At 37.6% G+C, this 13,715-nt stretch overlaps 1 protein-coding gene across 1 annotated transcript in view; it reads left to right on the top strand.

The window, feature by feature from the left end:
- Window positions 1–13,715, top strand: part of LOC135219519 (uncharacterized) — a 189,724-nt gene that overhangs the window by 50,081 nt on the left and 125,928 nt on the right. Inside the window, exons 4-6 of the mRNA XM_064256349.1 lie at window positions 4,235–4,385; window positions 4,487–4,595; window positions 5,703–5,855. Of these exons, the coding sequence (XP_064112419.1) occupies window positions 4,235–4,385; window positions 4,487–4,595; window positions 5,703–5,855 (413 nt within the window). The remainder of the gene's footprint in view (window positions 1–4,234; window positions 4,386–4,486; window positions 4,596–5,702; window positions 5,856–13,715) is intronic.

Below are 13,715 nucleotides of genomic sequence, written 5' to 3'. Positions count from 1 at the left end.
AAACAGTTTTCCCAGCTTCAGTTATAACTAGGTTTAAATTTAACAGTATATTTCCTGATTGATCTTTAATCTATAGTGATCTCTGATCTATAGCGAATAAAGTTATTACAAAGATATCTCGGTTCTATTCTATACATAACGCCATTTATAACAAATATGGTAATGTTGTACTGTAGTACGATGATTGAAACACAAGCCAAACAGATGTTATCCAGTTCGGCTTTTCTCGTTCGGTTGTTCATGGCTGTACACGTTCACGCAACTAGTATAACTTTAAGACCATACTTTCATCATTCTCTTTTGCTGTTGTTGAACTTATGTAACTAGAAGATGGATAAAGTTAGGCCATTGTAATTTGATCTCATAAAATCGGACTATCTTAAGACTGATCGTACCTGAACACTACAGCTACCTGTACACTGTATAAACTTTATTATATCTTTACATACCCACATGTACTGTACAGTAAATTCTATAGTACTATAATGCATAAATATAATTTTACTTATTGCGCCGTTGTGGGATTACGGCGCCTTTGACTGGTCTAGAGTTTTGAAAGAAGGTGTGTGGTGGCCGTAGGCTTTAAAATCGCTCGGCGTCTAAAATCGCTTGGCGTCAGTGGCCAGGAACGGAACCCCTGCGGCTAACAGAGGGCCGCCTGTATCGGTGTTATTTTGAAGTAATTTTCACAGATTTTCAAGTATTTATTGTGTATGTGACCTGTTCAAGAAAAATGGTCTGTGGCATGATAATGATGCAGTAATGGGTAAAATTTGTATGTTTTTCTTTTGAGTAGTTTGTTTTCCTTTTTTTAGTTTTAATTTTTTAGTAGATATCAAAATTTTAAATATCTGAAGTGATCTTCACACATTTTCAAATAGTATACTAGTAATTGCGTGTCATCTATTAATGAAAAATGGTGTTTATTTAGAGTTTGCTTACATGTAAAGATCATCAAAATTTTTCCACCATTCCTAACTCCAAAATAAACCTTAAGCTTTGTCAATCCTCTCCTCTCTGAAAGTGATGAGCGAAAAAGATTTAATAAAGCACCCTTTATTGTTTTTTTTAGGCGTAGAGACACTAAAAACAATGCTCACACGAGGCGCATGTTTCAGTAGCAAATGCAATATGTATTTAAGAGTTAGGTTTGGAGTGAAGGCAATGTTACGTATGTAGATTACATGTGTGGTTCGATAGCGAATCAGTCTTTAAGCTTCAAGCTTGCCGGTAAAGCAGAGGTTAGCCATAGCTTAAAGGAGAGAAGTCACTATGGTATATACATATGTGCGTAGTAATTAAGAAATTAAGAAATTAAGAAGATTCTTTTGTCTACTGTAATAAATCAATGTTTACGTGTGAGATTTGGTAGTAAAACCACTGTTACATACGTAACATTCTGTTCGGTAGCTATCCCAATCTAAGCTTTTTAAGCTTGCCAGTAAAGAAGAGTTAGCCTTAGCTTAACTCAGAAGCCACTATGGTATACAAAGTAATTATAGAAATTATGTAGATTCTTGTCTACTGTGAAAGTTAAGTGTTTAAGTGTGCGATTTGGTAGTGGAACCACTGTTACATACTTAATGTGCGTGGTTCGGTAGCGAACGCAATCTTAACCTTTAAGCATGCTGGTAAAGAGGAGGTTAGCATTAGCTTAAATCAGAGAAACTGCTATGGTATATATAGTAGTTTTAGAAATTTAGATAATTTTAAGTCTGTGAAAATAAGTGTGATTACGTATGAGATTTGGTAGTGACACCAGTTTACATATGTAACGTGCGGTAACGAACGCAATCTGTATGCTTGGTTTGTAAACGTCCTCGTAAAGAAGAGGTTAGCTTGATATTAAACTCAAGACATGCTGGTACGTAATGGTATAGTAATTATAGAAATTAAGAAGATTCTTATACTTATATGTACGTACTATATATGTACCATGTAGTACCATAATTTCAGTCCAATAAGCTTGAAACCAGCCCTGATATTTGACAATTTGCTGTCGTAGAAGACTCCTGTTATTTTTTTTTTTCTATAAGTATATATATATGAAAACAGTTAGTAGCACAACACTTACTGTACTGAAAGATACTGTAATTTTAAAGCGCTTTTGTATACAGTATTACAGTTGACTCGGTATGTTTACCATAAATTAATATTGAATGTAAATGTTTCTAGGCTTATAGCGACTATGTGGTTTGTTAGCAACACCTTTTATGCTTACCCAGTACACTACATTCTACTTACTAGTTACCTAGGTAGCAGATGGCGCTCGGGCAACAATCTTTTGGGCGTAGACCAATTTTCTTATATACTGCATGTTATACATTTAAAATTATAAACTTAAATTTAATATTAAAGATATTTAACTCTTGACTTATTTAACCCTTAAACGCCGAAGGGTATATTAAAAATAGTCTTCCGTGTGCCGAGGCAGTCTCAGAGTGAGCGAGGAAGCGAAAAAAATATTTTTTCAAAAAATCACAGCGCGCTTAGTTTTCACGAGTTCATTTTTTGCTCCTTTTTTTGTCATTGCCTGAAGTTTAGTATGCAACTATCAGAAATTAAAAAAATTATCATTCATATAATAATGCGATATGATAGCTCGAAAACAAAATTTCATATATAATTGTACTCAAATCTCGCTATGCGCAAAACTGTTAAAGGTAAAGTTAATTTTTTTTTTCGTTGTAATGTACACTAAATTGCGATTATTTTGGTATATGAAACATTGTAAAACGATAAAAGCAACAGAGAAAATATTATCACAAAATAATGCATGAATTCGTAACGCGCTGATGTAAACAAATATTTTTTTCAAAAATTCACCATAAATCTAAATATTGTTCTAGAGACTTTCAATTTCTTTCAAAATGAAGACAAATGATTGAATATTACTATACTGTAAGAGTATTAGCTTACAATTGCATTGCAGTTTTCGACCATATCTGAAGAGTAAAGTTGACCGAATGTCTAAATTTTTTTATTTTTTTTATATGCAATTATTTTGGTAATTAGAAAAGCTACAACCTTCAATTATATTTTGTGTTCTAAGTGAAATTGCGCACATTTCCATATAAACTTTATGTAACTGCTAATTTTAAAATGGTGCAAACATTACCACAATCGCATGTATGATTTTTTTCGGAAGTTACAGCGCGGACGTAAGGAAAATTTTTTTTCATAAATTCGCCATAAATCTAAATATTGTGCTAGACTTCCAATTAGTTGCAAAATTAAGGTAAATGATTGAATATTACTAAAATATAAGAGTTTTAGCTTACAATTGCGTTTTTCGACCATCCTAGGTTGAAATTTTGGCAAATCGTTATTTATATGAAAATATCTCAAAACTGATAAAAGCTACAATCATGAGTATTTTTTTGTTGTATTCTACATAAAAATGCACACATTTTCATATATAATACTCCATGTAATGGCTAATTTAAAATGGTACAAAAATTGTCAGTGACAAAATAATTTAATTTGTCAAATATTTTTTAGTGCGGCAAGAAAGAAATTTGCGCTTGCGCGCCTGCGTAAGGATTGTAAACAAAACGCCTTGATCTGTGAACTCCCAGCATCCCCCAAGGCGCGTGATTCAAGGGTTTTCGGCTGGTAGGCCCAAAAGTTTTTTTCTGCGAATTTTTAAAAATGTTGTATGTAAACGTAAAATATGTCCAGTCGGCACTAGAGAGAGAAAAAATGTAGATGTAAAATACGTCCAGTTTAAGGGTTAATTGTAATTTATACGTAAAGTATTGTATAAAAAGGCAAGGTTAGGGTAATGACTGAGTGGTCAAAAACAGTTTTTTCTTAAAGGAAAACTTTATTCAGATCTCAATCTAATTTAGACGCTCCTGGAATGAATTAGCGTAGAGATCCGGGTCTCTACTGTACTGTACATAAACAATACATAAAAAAAAAGGACCCATATTAAAAGTCTGTACTACTTGCGTATTTCTGTATGGGTAGTTTACATATTTAAGATTGTTAGTTTTATTTCTTTATGGCACAACATTGTTGACTTAACATAGATATGTAAGCCATTGTATGTAATTTTCCCCCCCTGATCTTAAGTCTGTAAATTTCAACATATCACTCTGTTTAACAGTGCAACTGGAGGTATAGCTGCAATCTGAATAGTATATTGGAAGGTTGCCACTCTTATTAACGTAGCTGATGTTCAGCGATAATTGCCGAGAATGAAATGTTAAGTTTGGCTTTTGAATTACAGAAATTGACACCAAATCTGCCAATGTTACTGCTCTGGAAACTTTGCAATTCAACTTGACTGAAAAGGATGGTTCTGGCTGGATCCACAGAGTTACTGGTTTTGAAGTTCTGGCTCATGAAGGGAGGATTTGCTTAATCACTTGTGGTCCCGTGTAAGTATTTGTTCATTATGGCTACGGTAAGTATTTTATAGTCATTTGGTATTTTGGAGAGAAATTATTGGTAATGCAATTTAAACTTTTATAATTTGCAGGAGTGACAATGTAGCTGTGATGACCATCAACCCATATGATGGTGGCTTCGGCACAGTTGCCAAGTTTAGACTGTCTGGGGTTGCCTTTGATAAAATTGATATAGTTACTGTGAGTATAAGTTGATATAGTTACTGTGAGTAAAAGTTGATATAGTTAGGATTATGCAGGAAGGCTAATCCTTCTGGTGTAAGATTTAGTTTGAAAAATTGTTCTACAAAAGTTTAGGTAAAGAATCCATACTGTAATGTTTCTATCCCCAGAATAGAGGGAGAAAATAGTCCTTAGTGTTGGATTCTTGTTCATGAAATACTGTTGATAAAATTTTGCTTATTGATTCTAATTGATATTTAGGTATAAGTAAACAATGCCATGGTTGCTAAAATACATTTGCTAATTGATTAAATTACAATTAGAAGATAATGAGAAGTGCTAAAATAAGCTAATAATCATAAGAGCTTTTGTAATTGAGCTATAAGTAAAATTAAGACTTCAAAAGTGACTCGTAAGATAAAAGTACATAAATGAAAAAAAACTGAAATAACTGAAAAAAGCCCCCCCAAAAAATATTGATCAGATAAACAAGGGAAGCATTTAGTTAGACTTCATGTTAGGAGGTTTGGAAGATTAGCTTAGTTGCTTTGTAGTCTTTTTCACTTTTAGCTTAACTGTTAAAATACAAAAGTAATTCTTCTGATGATTATTACCTTATTTTAGAATACTTTTTAATCTTAAAAATTAATTATATTTATAGCCCTGAAAATGGGAAATGATTCCCAAAACATTAGTCTGCATAGACTCCTGTATAGGTGTTATTGCACCAGGTGCATTTAAAAGAAAAAAAAATCTTTGTATATGTACTGTAAATAAGGCTATTGGTTGTCTTATAGGGGGGACAACTTTGTGTTATCTGGTCATAACTGTTTAAATTCCAGTGGGTCTGATAGATATGAATGTCTTGTGTAAGAGTGGCATAATCTTTTTTTAAGGTAATGTTTTAACATTTTTTAGAGAAAATCTCTGATACTTTAAAAATTTTTTTGGCCGGTAGTTTTTTTTACTTTTTTTTTGGGGGGGGGGGGGTTAATTTATGTAAATTTTCTTTCCATATTAAATGATTAAGAACACTATCCTCTTTCATAGGTTTGTTGATTGCATCAACTCTTGTATTGCTGATAGGGAAGTTTTGGTGACATGACAAATACCCTAATTTTTCAGGCTGCAGTTGATCATGAATTGTTGTGGATTGCTCTTGGATCCTCCGATTCGAGGCTGGTAGCAATTGTCTGCGTTAACTTTTTAACTGGTGAAGTCAGACAGCCACAGAATATTCCCCTCAGAGGAGTTCTTGGAGCTCTTCACATGTTTCAGGCAAGGAATTTCCCTTTCTAAACAATTTGATGATGTTATAGAAATACAGAAATTATTTGCATATATCACATACAGTAGAGACCCAGACCTCTTATCATATTAGAAGTCTCAAATTTTATTTCAATGGAAAATTGAGTGTTGCATCTGGGCTCCCCCACCAAAAATCTGGACACTGACCCAAGTAATCATTATTTATATAAACAAAAGTGGGTCAGTCAGTCGCTGCTAATAGGCGTTGTTCCCATCCTCATTTGGTGAGGAAAATGGTAAGAACCACAGTTAAACTTAAAAGTTATTGAAAATATATAATGTAAGAGGCATCCTGTGACAACTTTAAATCCTGCGAGATTTTAAATGATCGGCTAACCTTTAAAATGTTGATAGTTGTATCAATACGTAGTTGGCTACAGTCGCAACTATCGACAAACTATTAACACTGTAAACAAAACATTTGTAACCTAATAATGGTAAAAACCATATGTTATGAAAGTGTCACTATACTCTAATTTTTTCCATCTGTCCATCCGCTTGTGGTGTCTGCGCATGGTGACACTGCTTTCCTGGCTTTAAATAGTTATGCTATATAAGTTTTAGGTAAATCTGGGTGTGCATTTGCAACTGAAAAGTGTTTTAATAATTTACTTTATGTGAATTACAGTTATTTGAAATGAGAGTTGTTATTGTTGAATGAAAGCTGCACTTTTGAGGTGGCGAATGGAACAGCCAGACTCAAATTCCATTAAACAGATGCTAAACCAAATTTTGTCATATCATATCTGGCTAAAACGCACTTTATAGAAATTAAAAGTATATACCGATATACTTTATAAAAATTAAAAGGGTGTACTGATATACTTGTGTAATGAAGTAACATTTAGCAGAGTAGGTGTGGTCCAATACAGTTGACATCTTGCTGTAGTGAACAGAGAGAAGCAATTTTCCTGCCACTGCGTCTGGCTGTTCCATTTGCCACCCCGAAAAGACCGCTTTCATTCAACAATATCATCCTATTTTGAATATTAACGGTGTAATTCGCATACAGTAAATTATTAACTTTTTTCAGTTGCAAATGTACACCCAGAGATCCTTTTATTTACCTAAAACTTGCACATAGCGTAACTATTTAAATCCCGGGACGCAGTTTTACCATGCACAAACACCACAGGCGGATGGACAGATGGAAAAAGAGTATAGTGATAAAACTTTTGATACTGTAAACAAAAAACCTAATTACAGCAATTACTGTGGATAATTACCATAATTAGAAGTTAGGATGAAGAGTTCTCACTTCATTACGGGGGTAGGATCTATATCCGTTATTCTATAAACTGAAAAGGTCTAAGCCTAAACATAAATATATTCTGGAGAAAATGATAATTTGAATATTAACTATATACGGTATACGTATAAGCATTGTCATCGGATGCCATTTACATTAGATATTGTTTACTTTCTCAGTCTCAGATCATTGAGCTATTGATATCTTAATTACCATTACACTTGGCTGGTAGAAGATAATTTAAATACATTCTTGCAAATTAACAAAGTTTGGTTTAAAAGTGGCACAATACTTTATTGTATGAGCATAAGTGTGGTTTCGCTAGTTTTTAACATAAATTTCACAAGCATTTTTTTCTTAGTGACAGCAAATTACGCCAGCAATCGGCAGTTTCTCTACTTGGTTGCTTGTGTCTGTGTAATTTAAAAAGGCACGCATGCGCGCACGCATGCACACTTGAGAAACTGTTGCATGGGTTAGGTTATGCTGACACACATCAATTAGGAAAAGTCTGTGTATTGAGTGATTATTTCAGTAAAGGGATTTTGACAAAGGAAAAATCTATTTCTGGGGAAGACCTGTGTCACCCAGCAAAATGTCCCTATAGCACTCATTTCTAGGTATAAATAAATGCTAAATATACCGGAGAAAAAAGCCATGTGGAATGCCGGAGTTACCACCTCCGGCTCGCTCACCCTCATAGGGTGTTGGTATAGCACAGGAGCGAGTGGAAACCACTATCAGATGCTTTGCCAATTAGATGTCTCCTCTCTCAAAATCCCCCTCTAGAGAGGTGCCGTTAAAAAGTCTACCTTCCGCTCGCTACTACCACCACTGCCAAGAACCTTCATTCCTGAAATACGCACCCAAGCTTGGGCCAGCTAAAGGGTGGGGAAATGAAAAAGAGAGGGATGGGTTCACTGGGCGACACAGGTCTTCCCCCAGAAAGATTTTTCTTTTGCCAAAATCCCTTTTCTGGGCTCGACCTGTGTCGCCCAGTGAAATCGTAACAGAATTGGCCATACAAGCTTGGAAATAAAATGTAAACAAAAATTTATATCTAAGGAAGATGAAAATTCCTTAAAATTACTGTTTTAATAACCAAGGTAAGAACAAATTACAAATAGTAAAAAGCGCCTAATATGACCAAATCCATACTATCACTAGGAAAATGCAACTGGTAATGAACGTAAAAACAAACATATTATTGAACTATGTGCATGTACAGGAGTGGGTTGATGAGCAATCCAGTCCGGAACAAAAGGCAGAAAGGCAGGGATTACAAGCGAGGCAGGTAGGTGAGAGTGAGTACCAAAAGATAATTAAAAGCAAAATAATAAAATACAGATTTAGAATTACATAACTAGGCCATATCAGGGGGGAGAATGTTCCCTGCAGCCACAGCCGAATATTTAAGGGCCTAGAGTTTTCAGATAGTGGAGTATAAATACTGTCAGGGATTTCCAACCCGTATATTTTTTAAGATCCTCTAAGTTCATATGATGAAAATAATTAACTGAGGTAGCTACTGCCCGGATATCATGGACATGAGGGACTGAATCCTGATTGGCTTCTTTAATAAAATAATTTGTCTGATGGCCTTCAAGGAAATGGTTCCACCATCCTCTTATAAAAAGAGGACCTGAAGACTTTTTAGAAAGTCTGCCCAGATAAGATTTTAATGTAATAATAGGACATAATGATGGGTCCTGTGGAAGAGGGACAATCTTCTATGGAGACCACATGTTTTGTGGGTCTTCATTCTTTGCTAAGAATTTCCAATCTGGAGAGAGAGCAGACTTCTCCTGATGGGAGGAAATCAATATGATTTGGTTCTCTAGAGAGCCGACAGTTCAGATATTCTGGCGCCTGAGGCCAGACTCATTAAAAACTTTTCCTGAGAAGAGTTTTATATGAGCACGATTCGTTGTCGGTATCTGAACCCAACCTGAGTAAGTCATTTAAAAACCAGGAGACAGTGTGAGGGCGGTCTACTGGTCTCAGACGAGCACACGCTCTAGGGAGAGACGAGAAGTATGAACCTGTTAAATTAATATTAAAGCCAAACAGAAATGTCTTCCTCAAGGGAGATTTAGTCGTAGTGGTACTATCAGCTAGGCCTATTTTGAACAGTTCTAAAAAATGAAATTGTCAGATTCGTAGTAGTCATTACGACATCTGATTCTTTTAGAAAGATGGCTAGCTTCCTTACTGCCGAATCGTACTGCCCAAGTCTTGATTCTCTTGTATCTGACTCCATGAACAGGGTGTTTAGTGGGTCAATACTAGCCTCCTCCTGTGCCGCAGACTTCATGAAGTCCATAAAGTTAGGGCATTCAGAATTCTTGAAGCTGACACAGTCCGAGTTTGTACTATGAGAGTCAGTTTTGGGTTGGGAATCCGTCTGGGACAGAGTTTCAAATCTAGTAGAAGAGGAAACCAATTGCTCTTCGGTCAGTTGGGTGCTACCAATGCCATCTGTCCTCTGAAAGATCTGGGTTTGTGTAGAACTTTCAGCAAGAGGTTTATTGGCAGAAATAGGTAAATCTTCTGCTAATTGTTCCAGTCTATGGACATTGCATTTGTGGCGTGAGCCAGAGGATCCAGATTGGGAGCCACATAACATGGAAGTTTGTAATTGGACTCCGTGGCGAACAGGTCTACCTGAAGGCCCGGTATTTGTTGGCAAATCCAATTGAATGATTGTGTCCAAGGACACCACTGACTCCAGCGGAGTTGTCCTGGACAGTGAGTCTGCGATGACATTCTGCACTCCAGCCAGGTGAGTGGCTGACAGGTGCCAGTGATGTTTCATTGCCTACGAAAAGATTGCAATAATCACATGATTTATTTGGCTCTACTTTGAGCTGCCTCTGTTTATGCAATAAACTATCACTGCGCTGTCAGACTAGTCTGATATGAACGTTCCTGGCTGGAGCTAGTCGTTTCAGGGTCAGAAAAATGGCCATTGCCCCTAGTACGTTGATGTGGAACTGGTGGAATGTTGTCGACCATGTTCCTTGAACCTTCTTGTACTGAGAGAGCCCCCCCATCCACTCAGAGAGGTGTCCGTGTGGACTATCAGAGACTGCCCCCCAGATGCTGAAGCCTTGCCGAGGATGGGGGGCTTAGGGTTCGGCAGCTGGGCCCTGATGCCTGGTGGGAACTGCTTTCTCGCTGGTCCTTGGTGCCCAGCTGTTGATCCAACTAAATGAGTCAGCCCTTTTCCTTTTACTAAAACTTTTCATCCTTCTGCTTCCTCCCCCTATAAGGTACGGATTTTTTGTTGATGACTTTTGGATTGGTTTTGGACATGGAGGGTGAGGATGGTTGGCATGGCACCTCACCCGTAGAACTAGAGTACCTAACGTGGTCGAGCGAGGGGAAAGTTTATATGTCAAACCCTGCTCTTGGTGCTGGGTCTGATCTCGACGGACATCATGACGCCTTAAGCACTGAGGGTGGGGTGTATATCTGGGTGGTACCCTAGGGCGGGCAACCCTGTATGGGATAACACTGTCCTCTAAATGTGGCTCCATGGTGGGTGGGGGGCTACCTGGACGAATCATCAATTCTACGTCTTATGGAGACATTAAAACCTTCTGTTGACGACTTGGGCAAGGATAAGGACAAGGAAAATTCTGGTAATTCCTCCATTGTGACTTTGGAGCCTTTTTCAAAGGACCTTCTTGTTACAAGCATTTTATATGTGAAACCAGTCCCTTTAGACTGGAATTATGAAACTGTGTTTAATGAATTTTTTAAATTTGGTAAAGTAAAAGAAGTAAGGAATAGACTTGGCAAAAATTATGGGTTTTTTGAATTTTGGGTATTTTTCAATAACGAATCTGAAGCTCACAGAGCCTACAGAGAGTCCAGATCAGATTCATTGAGTGTTGGACTCGCAGAGGCAAAAGAGGTCCCAAGGTATCTTGAGATTTATAGACCACCAAGTGAAATTGAAGATAATAGTAAAATAAGTAAAACCTCCAGATCATTAGACCCAGCTAAGTGGTTAATTATTACAACACATGGTGAGAGAGGCAACCTCTTCAAAGTGAAGAGGTTGGTAAGCCAGAAGATCGGCAATGTTGGGAGTCCTGAATTAACTCGCTTTGGGCGTAATAGTTTCTTAGTTCATGTGAAGACAGATATTCAATCGATAATGCTCCTAAATTTGAAGCTTGATCCTGAGGGTATGATAAAAGAGGTAAAACCTCACTCTAATTTTAGTTATGCGAAGGGAGTTATATTTAATGAAGATCTACATGAAATAGATGAGGAGGAAATTTTGGAAATGTGTCCGGATGTGGTTTGGAAGGTTTTTAAAGTGCCCCGCTCATCGATGCTTATTTTAACATTTAAGTTCTTCTCTGCCATCTGAAATTATTCTTGATAGTGAAATCATGAAAGTTAGTCCTTATAGACCGAGAGTGCTCCAGTGCTTTAAATGTTTTGGTTTTGGACACTCCTCTAATGTTTGCACCAGAAATAAACTGTGAATCGTGTGGCCAGCCTGAGCACGAGCAATGTTCTGGACCAGTAGTTTGCGTAAACTGTAAGGGTGAACATCGAGCCCGTGATAAGAAATGTAGTGCATTCAAGAAAGAACTATATGCGTTACTAAAATCTCTTGACGAACACATCAGTGTGGGACAGGCCAAGAAGCTGTTGGGCAGGAAAACCTATTCGGATGCCTTGAAGGCACAACAATTGAATACTGCTTCTGGTGCCCCTTCTGGTGGGGCTCTCTGGTGCCCCGCTGGTGGGGCTTTCCACACCCCCTCTAGTGGGGCCTCCCGTGCCCCCCCTGGTGGGGTTTCCCATGTTGCAGAGAGACTGGTCAAGCCAGGGGACCCTGTTAGTTCATGGGTTCAAGCCAGGTCTCAATATGTTGACGACTTCTCTCTGTCAGGGACATTGCCTGACATTGAGCCCTCACCTGATCTTGACATTACAGTGCACCGTGGAGATGACTGTGAGGAGATAGAGGCCCTCTTTATTCGTCAGAAGAGGGCCCTTTCTCCCTCTTCGCCTCATTCACGGTCACTCAGCAATCATAGAAAAAACAAAAGTAAAACTGAACGGGCAAGTGAAAGCCCATCTTCTAAAAGATCTGTAACACCTAGATCTAGGTCAAATAGTACTGGTAAAACTGAAAAGATCTCTCTCACCAGGACACAGATTCCTAAATTAGTAGGGAATTTTAAGATGCCTTCCTCTAAATAATGGCTCTCATGCAGTGGAACATCAGTGGCTTTATACCAAATAGAGAGCAAGTTCGGGTTCTGTTTAGGGATCATGATCTATCTGCAATGTGTCTTCAGGAGACAAAGTTGGGAGAGCACACTCCCAACTTGGGTTTTAATTATTCATTCCATAGGTCTCCACCCCTGATAGGTGTATGTGCTCAGGGAGGCACAGGCATCATAGTCCGCAAGTCTGTTAATCATAGGGTTGTTCAATTGAACACTGTGTTGCAGGCTTGTGCAGTTCAAATTTTCAATTATAAATGGATCACTATTTGTTCTTTATACCTAGATCCATCATTAGAAAGTAGATTACAGGATGCGCAGGGTAATCCTCGTCAGCTAGAATTAAATGATCTTCAGACATTGATAGACCAGCTTCCTAAACCCTTCATTTTGATGGGGGATTTTAATGCCAAGCACACCCTCTGGGGAGAGCCAAACTGAGACCGGTGGGGGTTTAATAATAGAACAGCTGCTTGACTTAAATGACATCACTTTGATGAATGACGGTTCCCCTACAAGACACTATGTTTTTCATAATACTGACTCGGCCATTGACCTCACTATCTGCTCTTCGTCATTGAGGTTAGATTACCAGTGGGTAGTAGACCAGAATGATCATGGCAGTGATCATTGGCCCATTCACTAAAAGGTTATGAAAAATATTCCATCTCCATGTTTACCAAAATGGAAGGTAGGGGAGGCTGACTGGGGATTATTCAAAAAATCTACTGAAGTTGATCAAGATATAAAAGATTTTCAGAGCCCAACATCCGCTTATGAGTATTTAATCAGTATATTGCTGTGTGGTGCCATGCTGTCTATTCCTCGAACTTCTGGTAAGCCTCGTCGTCCTCTAGTACCTTGGTGGTGTGATGCATGCGCCTTTAGCCGAAAGATAACAAGAACTTGCTACAAGAGATATCGTAGATATCCTTGCTTGGTAAATAAAATTATCTATAAAAGAGCTCTTGCTAAGCAAAAGAAAAAATTTAAGCAGGCAAAGAGGGAATCTTTTATCAGATATATAAGTGAATTAAAATGATTCCCCTATGTCGTTTGTCTGGAACAGAATCCGAAAGCTGCAAGGGAAATTTTCTCATCTCCCTTGCCTATTTTGAAAATTGATGGCTTCTTCATATCTGATTCTGGAGAAGTTGCAGAAACCTTTGGTAGGCATTTCTCCAATATATCTAGTGCCCTACATTACTCTCCTGCATTCAGGAATATTAGGGATGGTACCACGGTTGTTCCTGCTGTTAGTTTAAATTCAGTCTTATAATCTTCCTTTCACCATGAAAGTATTAGATCATGCAATCTCGTTATCTT

This window comes from Macrobrachium nipponense, chromosome 1, assembly GCF_015104395.2.
Source record: "Macrobrachium nipponense isolate FS-2020 chromosome 1, ASM1510439v2, whole genome shotgun sequence".
NCBI classification, from domain to species: domain Eukaryota; kingdom Metazoa; phylum Arthropoda; class Malacostraca; order Decapoda; family Palaemonidae; genus Macrobrachium; species Macrobrachium nipponense.
The sequence above is the reverse complement of the archived record's forward strand: the minus strand, read 5'-3'. Positions and strand labels throughout refer to the sequence as shown.